Here is a 17,670-nt window from a genome sequence, read left to right on the forward strand (position 1 = left end):
GAATATATATGCTACCTAATGTATGTAGCATTGCTTTCTCCGGATGTGAGATATTCTATCAAAATAAATAAATCCACACATTTTTTGACAAGATGAAGCCAAAAGCAAAGCCCAGGTTGAGCACATAATGTAAGACACGAGGAAGGCTTGTTAGAGCGGGCCACTATAGATGTTGCCAGACAGCAGCAGAGCGGATATATCATGCCAGACAGTCTACTTTGCTCCAGCTGGACGCAAACAACAAGGCGGTGGCGGCGCTCGCCATCTGTAAGGAGCTCGCATCAGGCGGAGAGCGCCGCCATGCGTGGCAGCGTACGTTATTTCTGACCTCCCAGCCTAACAGTTAGTCACCGTATTGTCTTCCGACATTTCTTGCGTTTACCTCTTTGCATATGTCAAATGTATGCGTGTGTGCATGCGCGAATGTGTGTGTAGATTCTAAGCCATTTGGCAGTGAGCATGATGCTCAACGGCAGGGAAGCCTCTGAGAGGCACTAAACAAGGACATCATGTATTTCCTGTCCGTCGAGTAAGAGAACAGGGACCGTGAATTAAAAGCCAAAGGGTTACCGTGAGGGGAGTGGAGTAGCCCAACCAGATGGCACTGTTTTTCTTATGTCTTTATTTTTTTTTAACTCGTTTTACTCAGCGACAGACATCCAATCCGATTGGACCGGTATCCCCGTCGCAATAAAGGGTGCAAGTGGCGATGAAAAACGATATACTATGTCCTCTTTAATCTTGTTTTTCTTCACGAGTTGTCTTTAAGAAGACACCACCATGAAATTTCAATGGAACATGATATATATTTTTTTTTTTTTTCCGGCACATCCCAGTGGAATGATGGAGTTTGGGTCCGTTAGGTCGGATGATCTGCCGGAGGCAGAGTAAACAGACGAATAGCATGCACGCTGAATGTTTTCTCGGGGCCGCATCGCTCCATCCTCCTCTCCATGGGGAGGATGGAGGGATGCGAGGGAGGGGAGATGATGCTTCACGGCGATGTATAACACTTGACAGGCTTTCACATGAGTGCCCTGGCCTCAGCTTGACAGGGGTATGACAGGTGTCTCTCTTTTACTCCTCGACGCAGAGCTAAGTTGGCACCCCCAGACTTCGCTACATATACGCCGGTATTTTTAAACACACTTTTCAGTTCTTTCGGAGCAATGAGGCTGAAGGAAATGACATCTGCGTATGCATTTTGCAAGCAGGCTGAGTGCAGTAATACACACATTGACAATGTTTTGTGAAAAATATTTTCAAGTGGATTTAAAAAAAAAAATTAAAAAAAATTGGGTCGATGCTTTGTAGCAAAGCTCCCCATATAGAATTTTGGTATGACCCACATTTCAACCAATTCTAACTGTTCCAAGTTTGAAACGTTGTAAAAATGTACATGCCACAGCCACATTATCAATTTTCCATCTAATATTTAGAGCTGCAGCCAAAACATGTTGGGTTTTTTGTTTATTTATGTTTTACCAAAAAAAGCCATTCACTTCAAAGAATTCAAGGCAAACAAGGTTTTATAGTTTTTGCTTTGAAAAAAAAACTATTTATTTCCAAGGGCTCCATTCTTTTGATGGCAAAAAAAATGAAATAAATGCTGAAAGATATATATATATATATATATATATATATATATATATATATATATATATATATATATATATATGGGCAACACAGACTTTCAACTCCCTCCACAGATTTTCTATGGGGTTGATATATATATTCTCCAATTTCCACACTGTGGGAAATAATTAGAGCACTATTTTAGGTGGCCCTAGTTGTAAAGATTGAAAATCACGCGACCAAATAACATCAGCTTTTGCGCAAGTCCTCGTTTTGCACCGCATCCGTACATTTGCCAAACGAAAATAGGACAAATGAATAATTCATGCGATTTATATCACCGGTGCCAGAACTGTTGGACCAGGTGAAACACATTCAAATGAGGCAATGAGTCATTTTTTGTGCTCCACGTTTACTACCGTTTAAAACAACTGGACACACATTTAAAAAAAAAAACACCGGGAGCCATAAGTAGTTCTAATTTCCAAGTTTGGTGCTGGGGCAACTGATCAATAGACCCAATGGTCAGCCTCACAGGGCTCATAAATTATGCAGGAAGTTACTTGATTATAGGTTATAAGGTTCTTCTGCATCCTTTTAAGCGCTACTTTTGAATGTCAGTGACAGTTTTCTCCTTGAAAGTGATGGAGATTCAACACGAAAGCCCAGTGAACTCCAACCCAGGAGAAGGCAACCAGGTAACAACTCCCCCTCCCCCTGCCCGCCCCACCTCCATCCCCACAGACGGCGTGTTGTCCAATAACATCAGCTGCCGTCGTCAGGTGGAGCTACCGTGAAGCTTTTAAACCTGAGCTTTAAAAAAAAAAGGACTGACAGATTAGGAGAAACAATGATGTAACACGACATCCTGGTGGAGGTTTTGCTTTCAGGATGAATTTCGCCATAAGCGGGTTTAAAACAAACCGTTTGAGCGCATCTCAAGTGCTCCACTTGGCTGAATTATTGATATTTTGGGGGATCTTTCAGAAGGTAGGTCAGCATGCATCCTCCTTTTTTCTTTTCTTTTTTTTGCTTCACATCTCGGCACGATGCTCAAGTGAGCCGATTCTTTCTGCGTGAAATCAAATGACTTGACGTCTTCCCGACCACCGGGTGAGGAAGTGCGGAGGAGAGAGGGAGAGCGAGCGGAGATGGGGAGAGAGCGAGAATAAGGAACTTTGTTACCAGGCGCACAAGCATCTCCGCCTGCACAGCGAGGCAGAGGAGAAGCGTTTATGGTCGATCAGTGCTTTTCCTTTTTTATTCCCCTCCTCCCGTCCTCTTCGGGGCATTTGGAGAGTGGACCGAATAGATGCCAGTTTGCGTTTCCTGATGGATGAAACGCAAGAGACGCCGACTTTACGTTTCGACCCACGGGCGTGAGGTAGGTGATGTCGGCCGGGAAGTGGAAAATGTTCTAAATGGGGCGTTAAGTGGCCCACGTGTCGGATTCCCTTGTGGTTTAAATATAACTGGACGCGGTTGTGTTGTGTGTGGCTCAAGTCAGCCTTTGACCTTGATTTGGGTGATTTCCATTGCTTGAGGGAGTCCTCCGTTGCTCTTTCTTCTGCTCTCACGCTTTTCTCCCTCGCTCACCGCTGCTTTGTTTGAGCCATTTTAAAAATCAGCCCTCGCTCGGTCAGAAGTTCCCGCCGCCTAGCGACAAATTAGGCTTGGGCTCGTGTTGAAGTTGCTCGCCTGCTTGGCGTCAACGTGACGGTTTGTCTTTCTTATTTGCCTCCAGATGACATCGAGGACACTTTAGCGGCATTCGGAGCTGGCGGGGAAAATGCATCTTTGGATCACTTATGTTTTGCTGAGCGCCACCTCGGTACCGACGGCGGGGACGTCGGAAGAAGGGATCTGCGCGAGACTGTGCGCCTGCGAAGAGCGAGAGGGGATTCTCACCGCCAGCTGCGAAAACAGGGGCATCGGGAGCATCTCGGAAATCAGCCCGCTAAACTTCCCCCAGTATCATCTGCTGCTGACTGGGAATTTTTTAAGGAAGCTCGCCGCCAACACCTTCGGCCAGTACCGAGGACTGACCATTTTACACCTGGGAAATAATGAGATATCCGAGGTGGAAGCCGGGGCTTTTAATGGACTTCGGGGGCTGAAACGCTTACATCTGAACAATAACAAAATTGACGCCTTGAGGGAGGAGCTGTTCTGGGGCCTGGAGAGTCTGGAGTATCTGCAGCTCGATTCTAATTACATCACACAAGTGGCCTCCAACGCCCTGGGCAAACTTCGACACCTGGAGGTGTTGATTCTCAACGACAACTTGATATCCGCTCTGCCAGTCAACATCTTCCGCCACGTACCGCTGACTCATCTGGACCTGAGGGGGAATCAGCTCAAAGTGCTCCCGTATTCGGGTCTGCTGGAGTACATGGACGGCGTGGTGGAGCTGCAGCTGGAGGAGAACCCGTGGAACTGCTCGTGCGACCTGATCGCCCTCAAGACTTGGCTGGAGAGCATTTCGTACACGGCGCTGGTGGGTGACGTGGTCTGCGAGTTCCCCTTCCGCCTCCACGGGAGGGACCTGGACGAAGTCTCCAAGCAAGAGTTGTGTCCCAGGAGAGCCATCGCCGAATACGAGATGGCGCCGCAGCCGCATTTCAGCACGGACGGCAATTACAGGAGCACGCCGGCCCTCGCCACGGCCTCGTTGACCTCGTCGGGCGTCGCGCGGTCCTCGTCCAGGCCTACCAGGGGACCCCGGCAGTCGGGGAAATTGAAATCAAGGCCCACCGCCAGGCTGGTGGGGAACAAACCTCAGAATTACGGTCAGATTATTTCCTATCAAACAAAGTCTCCGGTGCCTTTGGACTGCCCGTCCGCCTGCACTTGCAACCTTCAGATTTCAGACTTGGGCCTCAACGTCAACTGCCAGGAACGAAAGATTGAGCACATTTCCGATTTGGAACCCAAACCGTATAACCCCAAAAAGATGTACCTCACCGGGAATTACATCCCAGTGGTGCGGCGGACAGACTTCATTGAGGCAACTGGATTAGATTTGCTTCATCTGGGCAACAACCGAATAGCTCAAATACACGACCGAGCTTTTGGCGATCTGAATCATCTCAGGAGACTCTACCTCAACGGCAATTTGATAGACCACCTCTCTGCAGATATCTTCTACGGACTAGAGAGTCTGCAGTTCCTCTATTTAGAATACAATGTCATAAAGGAAGTAGCCGAGGACGCTTTCCAACACGTCCCCAAACTTCAGCTCCTGTTTTTAAACAACAACCTGCTGAAAACATTACCACCGGGAGCCTTCCGCAGCCTCATGCTGGCGCGCCTCAATCTACGCAGCAACCACCTGCGAAATCTCCCGGTGGCTGGCGTGCTGGATCGTCTCACGGCGCTGGTGCAGGTGGATTTGTACGAAAACCCCTGGGATTGCTCTTGTAGCATCCTTGACTTGAAGGTGTGGCTGGAGCAGCTGAGCACCGGCACAGTTGTCAACAACGTCATCTGCGGCTCGCCCAAAAGGCTCGCTGGGGAGGACATGCGATACATCAAGATGGCTAATTTCTGCCCTAATAACTCGACCGCCGTGGCACCCGCGATTCCCCCCTCGGAAGAATCTTTCCCCGGTAGCACCATCACCATAGAAACATCATTAGACTCCGACACGCAGTATGGGGCCATCCCTTTATCCGTGATGATTCTCGCTCTCCTGCTAATCTTCATTATGTCCGTGTTTGTGGCTGCGGGACTGTTTGTGACGATGAGAAAGAGGCACCTGAAGAGTCAAAATGACCAAAATAACTCCATGAACGCTTGCATTAGCTCTCTCAACATGGAGTACGGACTGTACAAAAAGGGGCCGGTCCCAAAGGTCAGAACATCCGCCGGACACGTGTACGAATATATTCCACCGGCCTCGGAGCAAAAAGCAGGTTCCGCATCTGCCGACGGTATATCCAGCTTGGGATTTCAGGACTTTGAAGAGTTAAGTGGCCCCTTCCCGGCAAACTCGGATGAAGAAGCGGCGAGTAATGCAATGGCCTCGGAATATAGTACTACTGCTTTGGAGCCTTTAAGTAAGCCACGCGGCATGAAACATGATGATCCTTCCTACTGCAGAGAAGTCCCTGATCCAGATCAGAAGCCCGGCTACAGCCGTACGCTACCTTGCAGGCACTCGGGGCATCCGGTCGGTCAGTACACATCAGATTTTGACAGGAGGCCCCAGTTCGTTCAGCCCGACAGAGTGCAGCAGACAATATTATACTGCACGACGCCGAGTACTGTTTACGTGGAGCCCAACAGGAGCGAATATTGGGAACTGAAAGCAAAGCTTCACATAGATCCTGATTATCTCGAGGTTCTGGAAAAAAGAACGACATTTACGCAGTTTTAAACTGCTTGGCCGACGAGGAACGCAGAATTGCGCCGATACCAAAAGGTATTTCTTCCGTTGGTACGAGGGATCGTGAGCGGCTGCAGTAGCATTTGTGCCATGCTCAAGATTTGCAGCGTTGAGTAATGACTTTTGTTGTCATCCAACATGAACTGCATGTCAGCTAATCCTATCACAAGTACATCTACTTATTTCGAAAAGGCTACGACGGCTGAACGATGCCTTCTGGCCATTTGGCGGTGGAGGATGTGGTCTGACTCGGTTTGTACTGGAGAACCACTAAGAAACACATCATTTCTGCATTTCTGTTTACATTGATCCAACAACAAGATTATAGTAAGGTCTAATAATCCGAGTTGAAGTCATTTGGTTAACATGTCCTAACACTGGAGCCTTAGGCTTTCCTAAGCGCGAGAGTTTCACTCAGTGAACATAAAATAGCTGGTGCTTCCCTTTCTTTTATCACAGTGCATCTCACACCAAAATGATTCATGACTATACACCGCGCATAATGCTGTTTTTATTAGGCTCACCAAGGGAAAATAGCTCTTTTAATAACTGCTTTGAAGAGCAAACTGATTTTCTGAAGCTGTAGAGTTTTCAGGTGGCTAATCATTGAAATTAATTCATAGATTTAAACTTTTCTGAGGCAGGTTATTAAAAAAAAACTACTTTTACCTCTATTTTTCCCAAGCGACTGTTACAGCATCCCTTCACATGTCACTCTAGCTCACCCCCAACTGTTATGTGTTGAACACTTCACACTGCTATTGATCACTACATAATTTGAAGGTCTTTAAATTCATAAAATATTCAGTCTTGGTCTCGACTCTCAAATGATTTCTGCCAACTCTTTGTTGGGTCTCAGTTGTGATCTTGAGGACGACAATACTGTGAAATGATTTATGCATTACTGTTCATTTTACCTGAAGGGAATTGAAAATACTTAACCAAAACTGCTACAAAATCTTGTTGAAAACATTACAAATGGAAAATTTGCCATTGACATTTCCGGCCAAACATTTACAGTGCCACACTTTATCCGCCTTCATTGACTAATTCCTATGCACTAAGTCCAATGCACATGGTGTTTCAAAAATATTGGCTTGAGCACATAATCCTAATCATATACCTTTGCATGCCAATCCATTACCCTATTGGCCCTTAATTAAAGTATCCAATAGCAAAAAAAATGTCTATGTTATGCAATGGTTGTACAGTATTTTTCGGACTGTAAATAAAACTGTATTTTTGAGAGCATTTTTTTAAAATCAGAAATCAAGAACCTTACAACAGCACAATGGAAAACAACAGGCTAAAAGGGCATCTGTTAACTTAGCAGTTTTTCCAAAAACTATAGCCTTAAAAATGTTTTTTTTTTTTAAAGATACCAAGCTGTTGGTGGTGGTCAGAGAGAGAGAAAAAAAAATGCTCTTGAGTATAAATCGTGGGCCAAGTCAAACTATTAAAAAAAGTGTGACTTAGCCCAGAAAATACGGTGTATATAAATCCACACTGTAGGATCAGGTTTGAATTTAAATGTCAAAATGGTTCAATTTTCCCCATTATGTTAAAATGTGAAAATCTTTACACAACTATTTCTAATTTTGGAACACCCTGAGCCAAACAAACCTGCAGCGCTAAAACGACTAACCCCCGCCCACCCCGAATCCGCCCAACCCAAGTATCCCAAGGACTTTTCTCGAAACTTCCATCCCATTTTTCTCGAATCTCCAAAACGCATTCCTTGCTCGTTTGCATATCAAGCGAGACCTCGAGACCACTTGAGGGCTAAATGCTAAGAATCATCTTTTGACGGAATGACCCGAGACGCATGTTAATGCAGCTCCATCCCCGCCGTTTGTACGTCATGTTTAAACAGTTCAGATTAAATGTGTAAATACGAACAATCATGCAGAAAGCCGGGCCCCTAATGACTCATCTTTTTTCATACGAGACACCCCGGAGCTACGACGCTTGCCAGAACGTGTGCTTTTTACCCTCAAATCAGTTGCATTTCATTAGTGCTAATCAGCCATGAAGATTACGCATTCCCCTTCAAAAATAAACCAGGTCGCAGCTACGGATATTTATCAGCACCTCTGAAATAGTAATTCATTTGTGACGTGCGGTCCGGTGGATGAGTCATTTTGTTTTTTAGTTCACCCACACAAATTCTGGAAGGTGAGGAACATACAAAGGAGCATCATCTGGTGGCTTTCTCTCATTTGAAACCAGAGAGAGAATCCTTAAAAATGAAATTGACTTGCTTCTATGATAATCTCTCCGAATCAGTGGTGAACTCCCGACAGGAGATTATGGATGACCGACACACTGGTTTTGAATTGCTTCATGCTGCAACTCCACTCAGAATTGTTGAAATGGATTATCGTCACAAGTGTATTCGCATGTGCAGGGATCGTTGCTATCCATATTTATGAAAAATATGAGTCACAATCGCATCTTGAAAAATTCATACTTGGTAAAAGATGCCACCAGAAAAAGTCGGATTGGGATTCAGAAAATGAAACATTTAAGGCCAGACTCATGTCAAAGATGTGTTTTTATAGCAGAAAAATGCAATTATGGATGCATCATTATTATTATTATTTTTGCTTTAGCCTTCTGAAAATGCACTAATGACTTGTGAAATCACTAATAATGTCGCTTCCTGGATTGGTTGTTCTATTTTTTTGTGTTCATAGAGTACAGCCATGACTGTCCAAAGAGTAAAAATTAACATTTATTGTCAATATGCCAAGCATTTTATCATTTGCCATGAGTTTGAGGGATGATGACAATGATCATGGGCATTTTAGGCAGTCTTATTAGAAAAGAAAGTATATTTTAGCCAAAATAATCTATCTATATATATATATACATATACAAATGTATGTTTATAATGACATAATACATTTACAGCACCTTACTGTCCTATTGTTGAAGGATTTTAATATACAAGTTAATGATGTGATACACAATATCACTACATTCTCCAAACATTATAACTTTATCAACTCAATACTGCAATTATTTTTTACACTCTTTATGAAATCTGTTGTTTTTCCACTCCTAGATTATCATTCTGTTCAGCCAAGGCCTTGAAGCTTTCCAATCATTAAATAAAGATTTTGGTCAAAAACCTCAAACAGCTTTTTCACCGTATTTCAATTACATTCCATTAATATTTCAACTTCATTCTTCCTTGATGTTCTTTTTTGCTACAATGCGAATGTTACCCAGTCTAATGAGATTAGCCACTTGGCAATTTGGTGCAACATTTTGGATAACCTACTAATAAAACACCAACCTTTAATGGTTAGAAGTGCAGATATTGACACTTGACAAAGACTTATCTCGACATGTAATGACAAAAAAGCACAAGAAATGCAAATGCGATTTCTATACGGAAATAAAGATGGTCTTAAAATGCATAGAACGATGGCGTCTCGGTAACGTCTGGGTCAAAAGTGAGTAAAATCCCTCTGCGTGAGGCATGAACGCACAAACAAACGCACATAGAAAATGCAGATGATTTGCATTAATATGCACTGAACCTGTCACCTTAACTCAGCACTCATGCTTGGACTTTCTGCATGTTAGTCACATTGTTGACGACGCCATCGGTTGACTTTCAACGTGTTGGCGGTTTCTGTGATGATGCATTTTACCACCACTTGACTGCCCGCGCCAAGCAGAAAATACTCTTCAAAAGTATTTTTCAAATGTAATGTCAATGGCAACTCGCATTGGTGTTGGGATTTTTACTCAAAATGAACTCTGAGGAAACAAGATGACTTGTATATAATGAATAAATGCATATATAGAAAATAGAAATGTGCATTTTTTTGTATGCAATGACTGACTTGTCATATTATTTGAGATAATAAGTACAGGTGGGTGATTTGAACGTATATAGTATATTATAAATGGTTCTTCAAAACATAAAAAATATTAGTAAAGAGAATTAAAGAGGCCAATGTCACTAATTCATTTCAAAATGGTCATGTACGGGAGCTATGGTAGCTTGAACTGTAAATTATTAAAACAAAACACACACAGGGAAGGGCAACAACTTTGCAAAAAAAAACATGCTAGTCACTAAATAACTCACAACTTTTTTTTTTGCGGGCAGAATTTGTTCCTAGGCCAAATTTGAGAACCCTGCTCCATATACATTTTACTACTATTGTTACTCTTATGAGAATAAAAGATTATATTGCCATCATTTATGTTCAAATGTGGCAATTTTGTCTTTAAAAATCACAAATTCATCCTCACATTTTGTTTTTCTGTTTTAAATGTGGCCCTGATACGCTTTTTTTTAATATTCAAATGTCAGGTTACAAAAAAATAAATGCAGAATGTGTTTTATGGATTCATTATATGATTCATACTTCAATGCCATTGACCGAGATGGACGTTCATCCCATTTTGATGGAATCATTTCATTTTGGTTGGGCTGACAAAATGAATTCATCTAAAGTAGATGCGCTGCAAAGTTAATGAATAAAAATACAAGCATTGGCTTGCTATATTGCCTCCGTCTTCCATTCACCCTCGGGCGCGCGTGTGTGTCAGTTCCCAAAATATAATGCAAAACGTCTCCTTTTTTTCCTATTGGCGATTTTCAAGACAAGGCTTCAAATTAAAATGTCCGCTTTAGAATTTCAAATCAAGTTTCATGGTTTCACTCCAACAAAATGGGTCATCACCACTGATGCGTTACATAAGGAAAACCCATATCCAGACTTTTTAGGACATCTTCGCATCACCCAGAGACTTAAATGACCACCGAGGCTACCCCGTAAACAAAATGGCATCTGATGCTCGCCAACAACACGAGCGGAAAAATCCCTGGGGCGATATTCCAAAGCATTTTTAAGAGAAATATAAGATCACATCGTCCAAGAGTCAAGTGTATATTTTGCATGGGAACAATTGCGCAACAACTGCTTGAAACCAAGGCCCCGGTCTCCATGGAAACATCCACTCAGCTGACACGGAAAGTAATAAGAGGCCCTTACGTACTCCAGATAAGTGTGTCAATCTTTTTGGAAATACGAACGCTACGTACGGTTCCTATCCCGGAACGAGATGTCGAAGATTACCTTTAACTCGGCTGTTCGTCAAAGCCGCGGCGTTGTGTTGTTTAAAACGCTTTCACCGGGGAGAGCGGAAATTAGGGCAGATCGGCATTACGTAAGCTCGAAGAGACGCGGCGAGCGCCGCGAAGACGGCGTATGACTACGAGACTTTGCCGAGGGAAGCGCCTTCACTATCGAATCGCATCAGGACGGCGCGCAAACGCCACTGACTCAAAGCGTCGTGATACTGGCGCACATCTGGTGCAAAGGACGAGATGCCTCGCAGTTGTTATAGCCTTGGACATATGTTTCAGAAGCCCCGAGACTTTTCGCTCATTACGCTTACAAGATAGGACTGGAAAAGAAAATGGAAAAAAGAATACTCGCCTGACTGAAACGAGACGTTTAGGATACTCGTTTCCACGTCACACGTATTTGCTGGAGGGATTCATTCACTTAACTGCAGACGCGGGTGGCATATTACATATTCTCCTGAAGGCTTTTCATTTGTTTTTTTATGTCTTTTTTTTAAATTAATTGGATATTACCAATTATGTCAGTGGAGCCAGCAAGCGCCATTTACACAAAAGTGGGTGAAAATAACAATTGCAATACTTCCACTGCAATTAAATAGCAATTAAGTAGATCATTTTATATTTATCCACTTCCTGGCCAGTGGAGGATTCCAATTGAACGAAGAACAATAAAATGGCAAAGTAGGCATGCAAGCTTTATTTTTTTTTCTATTGAATATTTAGGGTGAATTAGAATGCCTGTCAATATTTTATATCGAATTTTTATCCATCACAAACATTTCAAAATGGTCTTTTTTGAAAGAAAAGCATTTAATAATAGAGACTGCCAGCCAGGACAGCGTGTTTTTTAATTATAAATTGGGCAAGTGAATATCCCAAATTATAAGAACTTCAGCAATATGCTAGAAACCAAAAATAGATTTTTTTTAATCACAAAAAGCCTGATTTCACCTTCAACCGAATTGGATGGCTGAATGTCAGAATCTCTGCCCACACACAATGTTTAAAAGAAACAGCGTGAATATGTCAATGTGAGCTCCTCGGTTCAGAATTTTGCCAAATTGTAAATTAATAACTACCCTCACACCGAGTTTCTCTGCTCATCATTTGGCAACCCGGCTGTTGGAGCTGCAATTGTCGAGCAACTACCCGAGTCCATCCTACGGATGGTTAAATTAGCCAACGGTGGCTTCACACAAACAGTCGCAGGAGTGAACGAGAGCTCCAGATGGAATCTCCGTCTTCTCCAAAAGCCTCGAATGGGACCATAAAAAGTGACTAGATTTGTTGCTCGCTGGAGGTATTGGAAAGTCACTAAAAAGTTGGGAACACCGTGCTGTGCTTGATTGCCCTGACTCGACCCTGGTTGCCCCAGCAACAAAAAAGCAATTTCAGCATTTGCATGAGATCAAACGCCCTAAAAACAGTTGGATTTCTCGGTGGACTTTGAATAAAAAGGCACAATGGTTATGGAAAATTGCAGACAAAACAGAAAACGAGTAGACGGATTGAAACTATTACTGTGTTGTAATTCCCCAGACCCAAAACATCGACTTGTGTGGCGGCGAATCATAACGGCCGAGACTATTGGAACACAATCCGTCATTACCGTAAGCTCATTTTCAATACTCTGCATGGACTTCGGGCTTTAATTCATGTGCGAGCTGGTCGACGTGCTTCGGCGCTTCTGTTTATGGATTCAAATTCAGATTCCTTTATTGATCTGGTTGCGCGCAATTAATTTGCACCTTCCAGGTCCAAAAGCGCGTTTAGTCTCCATAAAATACTTTATAAAGGCAAGGTCATGGTAATCACTGTAAACAGTGACGCAAAGTAACAAAAGTCGGAAACTACATGATCTTGGTTAGCAAAGAGGGTGGCCGTGACGCATTATCCGTTAATTGGGTCAGGGCTTCAATTCGTAGGACGCCAACTGCTGAAGGGAATTCTTGGCTAACAACTTGACTGTCACTCCGTCGAGCGAAGACCTCAAGCAAGTCTACTTCCTGATTCAAGGACGACAGCATTATGATTCTCTAGTACTGTGTTTTCCAACCTTTCTAGAAATGCGGCACACTTTTTACGTTAAGAAAAATCTCAAGGCACACCACCATCTGAAAATCTTCTAATTAAAAATGATCAATATAAAGTCATTCTCATCGAATAAACCACGTGTCAAAGTGGCGGCCCGGGGGCCAAATCTGGCTCGCCGCATCATTTTGTGTGGCCCGGGAAAGTAAATCATGAGTGCCGACTTTGTGTTTTAGGATCAAATTAAAATGAAAAGTATAGATGTATATTAAATTTCCAGATTTTCCCCCTTTTAAATCAATAATTGTCTTTTTTAAATCATTTTTTTCTGTGTTTTTAGTTCAAAAATCATTTTGTAAAATCTAAAAATATATTAAAAAAGCTAAAATAAACATTGTTTTAGATCTATAAAAAACTGAATATTCAGGGATTTTAATCTAGTTCTTTTAATCCGTTTACAGTTTTGTGTCTACACGGACTTCATGTCACCAAAAGTCGATGCCATTGAAACCAAACAACTTCCAGTTCACGAACAATATAAACACCATGACTTACTAAACTCGACATTTCACGACTTTTTACTTTCCCAATATTACTTCGATCTTGCAATTACACGAAAATCAGTTTTGTGCTCACCCAGATTTAACGTCGGCACAATTTTACATCTACAAATCCAAACAATTTCCAGTTCATGTTACATAAAAATAAGCTACAAAATGACTTTAACCTCATAGTATTAAGATTTGAATCTTGTAATAGTAAAATGTTCATCATATTTCATTTTTAATCTCATATTAATAAGATTTTTCTCTCGGAATGTTGCAATGAATGTGTTCTTGACAAATTATTTCCTGCGGCACAACTGACCATCGCTCACGGCACAGTGGTTGGGAAACAAAGATTGCCTCGGACCGCGCAAATGGTTGTAAATCCATACGTAAAACTTTTTAAAAGTCCCATTTTTTAAAGGCCGACTCTATAACCCCGGCGCAGTCTTAGGGCGGCAAAGTACGTGTATTTCCGCCAGTGCCGAGCCATTTTAGGGTCCCTGGCAAAGAGAACGATGTCGTTAAAGCAGGATTTTCTACCCTTCACCTTTTAAAAAACATCCACGTACGAGACTATGTTGTCAAAACAATCCCCGCTCACGCTGAGCTGTAAAAATGATTGAAAACACCGACTGCATATCCTGTCTTGGAAAGTGAGTGATGGCACTAATATGTCAATGTTGGTCGCTGTAAATTTACACTTTGCTTCAGAAGCGCGATCAAGCGAGTCTTGCTGGGGAAACGATGCCTTTTTCACTCTTTAAGTCGGGAACAACAACTTGATTGTTTTTACAAACGTCTATGATAAGATGGGCTTTTACAAGTTTGGGGGTTTATCTGATGTCCTGTAAACAAGTGACCTAACACATCCTTGTTTTTAATCAGGTTTTTAAAAAAAAGAAGAACAATAGCCTCTCCGTGCAGATAGCTCAGGGGTCGGGAACTTTTGTGAAAGAGCCGTAAACAATTCCTATTTTCAAATATTATTCCTTGAGAGCCATACTCACAATTTAAAAGTCAAAATATATCCGAATGTGCACGTTTTTTTGTCATTTTACTACTTTTAAAGTACAAAAAGTATCTGAATTCTAAAGATAGCATTGTTACACTGTTGCTAATCCATGAATATCAATGAGATCAATGAGCATCAATGAGAGAGTGGATGTAGAATAATTTAAAAGTCAAAATTTATGAAAATGTGCACATTTTTTAGTCATTTTACTACTTTTAAAGTACAAAAAGTGTCTGAATTCTATTGATAACATTGTTACGCTGTTGCTAATCAATGAATATCAATGAGATCAATGAGTATTAATGAGAGAATGGATGCAGAAGAATTTAAAAGTCAAAATATATGAAAATGTGCGATTTTTGTAGTCATTTTCCTACTTTTAAAGTACAAAAAGTCTCTGAATTATTTTGATAACATTGTTACGCTGTTGCTAATAAATGAAAATCAATGAGATCAATGAGTATCAATGAGAGAATGGATGCAGAAGAAAAAAATCAATGCCACAGTGCCGACATGACGTTCCTATTGGTGCGTTCGGGTCTCGGCTCTCTCGGTTTCCATATTTTAGCTTAGAGCCATGAGCACCCATCAAAAGAGCCACATGTGGCTCTGGAGCCACAGGTTCCCTACCCCTGACCTACCTGATGAGTAAGGGGGTCGCGCTGAATAACTGAAGAAAAAGATTTAAGATGACTCTATTAAATAGTTGAAATACGACATGTGTTTTTGGTTTCTGGCAGTCCCCCCTTTCAGCCCAGTGTTGTGTTCTAGTATATTACATTTATGTGAATGTGAATAAATTATTGACTCAGAATAAATTCATGCTTGCCTCCAGGATTACAGCCAAGCCGAGTGGCTGAATCTTCTCCCGTTTTAAAATCAGCTGGCAAAATGAAGAGAGCGTGGCTGAATTCCCTTTTTTTGTTGTTATTTTGCACAATGTATCAAACGCAAACAGCAATTTGTCCGTGTCCGTCACGTTTGTTTATGTCGGCGTGATGTCTCCCCGCTGATTTGAGGGGAAATGACACGCTGCAAGGGGGCCGGGCAATAAATGCAAACACACAGCGTTGGGGGTGGGGGGGGGGGGGGGGGGTCGATGGGGTTTTTGGCTTGGGTGGAAGCGGCGTACTGCCAGTATATTTGCAACAACACAGAGCTGTTTTTGTTGAAAAGACACTAATATTCATGAGGGTTTATCCGGGCTTATGAGTGCCAAACCTGGGAAAAGTGACACAATCTCTCCTCATCCTCCTATTTAGAGAACGCATACGACACAAGAGACGTAAAGAAAAGAGGATTTGGCAACATTGCGAGCCGATGTTCACAGAGCCTTTCCAAACACTGTGTATGTACATAACAGTGTAATTCTCCGTACGCACACAAATTAATAACATAGTCCCGATTCAACACAACTCCGTCTTTGTTAACCCCTGCCCACGCCCCCCCTTTGCGTCAGTCCCGCCCCCTGCTTGGCTCTGGAGCACGTGAAGGGCAAATGGGAGCGCCGCGCACTGCTAATGATGACCTGAAATTTATAGTGACAACAAACAGGTGTACGTGAACTACACACCAAGTGGAGACTTGAAAAAGCACACTGGGAAGCTGACCTTCCATTTGGTTTGTCAGTCTTTGGAAATTCATGGCCAAGACAGCTGTCACTTCCTGTATAACGTACATCACATATACATATATGTATCTGTGTATTTGTGTATACGTGTATACGTGTATGTGTATACGCGTACATGTGTATATATGTATGTGTGATATACATACGTACATACATACACATATATATACATATATATGTACACATATATACATATATATACACATACATATACATATATATACACACATATACTACACATACATATACACATATATATACACATGTATATGTATACATGTATATATACAGTGCATAAGTATATGTATACATCAGCCTATATGTAGACAATAAATTAATAAAATCAATAGTAGTATGTATATACATATACATATGCATATACATATACATATATATATATATATATATATATATATATATATATATATATATATATATATATATATATATATATATACACATACACATGTATATGTATACATGTATATATACAGTGCATACATATATATATACAGCACATCTATACATCAGCCTATATGTAGACAATAAATTAATAAAATCAATAGAAGATAGTTTGTATATATATATATACATATATATACATATACACATATACACATATACATATACATATATATACATATATATATATATACATATACATATATATACACATATATTTATATACATATATTATACATATATATACACATGTATATGTATATATACAGTGCATACATATATGAATACAGTACATCTATACATCAGCCTATATGCAGACAATAAATTAATAAAATCTATAGAAGATAGTTTGCACTCATGTTCATCTCTCATTATGATTGACACCGTTATTCCCCCAGTTGATCCCCTCAGCTACATACTTTGTGAAGACATTTGCAAAATATCAAAATTATGGCACCAAAAAAATGCATCGAAAATCATGAATATTTTCATTTCAAAAAAGGATAGGGTTGGATTAGGTTAGAGTGCTGCTGGAGCTTCTTGTTTGTTTTTAGCAAAGATGTTGTTGCCTTAGGTTAAGTAGTTTTACTGTGAGCTCCAGTTGCTCATAAAGTGTTCATATCTGATTATAATTTTATGTAAAGTGCACAGCAGTAAAGTTGAAAGCAGTTTCAGTGTACCTGACATGTCAATTTTTCAGTATATGCATAATCAGATCACAACAAACAAAAAAACAAGATCTTGAAATTAAAAAAAGAATTACTCCACTGTTTTTTTTCCCAGTGAAAAGGCTATTTGATAAAATTTGCCTGAGGTTAATTGCACTCTTTATCAGAATAATTTTGTTTCAATTTTCAACTTAAGTCGTTCTGGTGTATTTATTTATCTGCATAATTACAAATGTTAACTGAC

At 41.1% G+C, this 17,670-nt stretch overlaps 1 protein-coding gene across 1 annotated transcript; it reads left to right on the top strand.

The window, feature by feature from the left end:
- The first annotated feature begins 2,379 nt into the window (after window positions 1-2,379).
- slitrk5b (SLIT and NTRK-like family, member 5b) lies at window positions 2,380-6,619 on the top strand. The gene is made up of 2 exons (XM_077617903.1): window positions 2,380-2,565; window positions 3,320-6,619. The coding sequence occupies exon 2, from the start codon at window positions 3,365-3,367 to the stop codon at window positions 5,951-5,953; it is 2,589 nt and encodes an 862-aa protein (XP_077474029.1). The 5' UTR covers window positions 2,380-2,565; window positions 3,320-3,364; the 3' UTR covers window positions 5,954-6,619.
- The last annotated feature ends 11,051 nt before the right edge of the window (window positions 6,620-17,670 follow it).

Source organism: Stigmatopora argus, chromosome 13 (assembly GCF_051989625.1).
Source record: "Stigmatopora argus isolate UIUO_Sarg chromosome 13, RoL_Sarg_1.0, whole genome shotgun sequence".
NCBI classification, from domain to species: domain Eukaryota; kingdom Metazoa; phylum Chordata; class Actinopteri; order Syngnathiformes; family Syngnathidae; genus Stigmatopora; species Stigmatopora argus.

Bases quoted from the DNA above. Each gene is read 5' to 3' on its own strand.
- slitrk5b (XM_077617903.1), top strand. From the start codon at position 3,365: ATGCATCTTTGGATCACTTATGTTTTGCTGAGCGCCACCTCGGTACCG.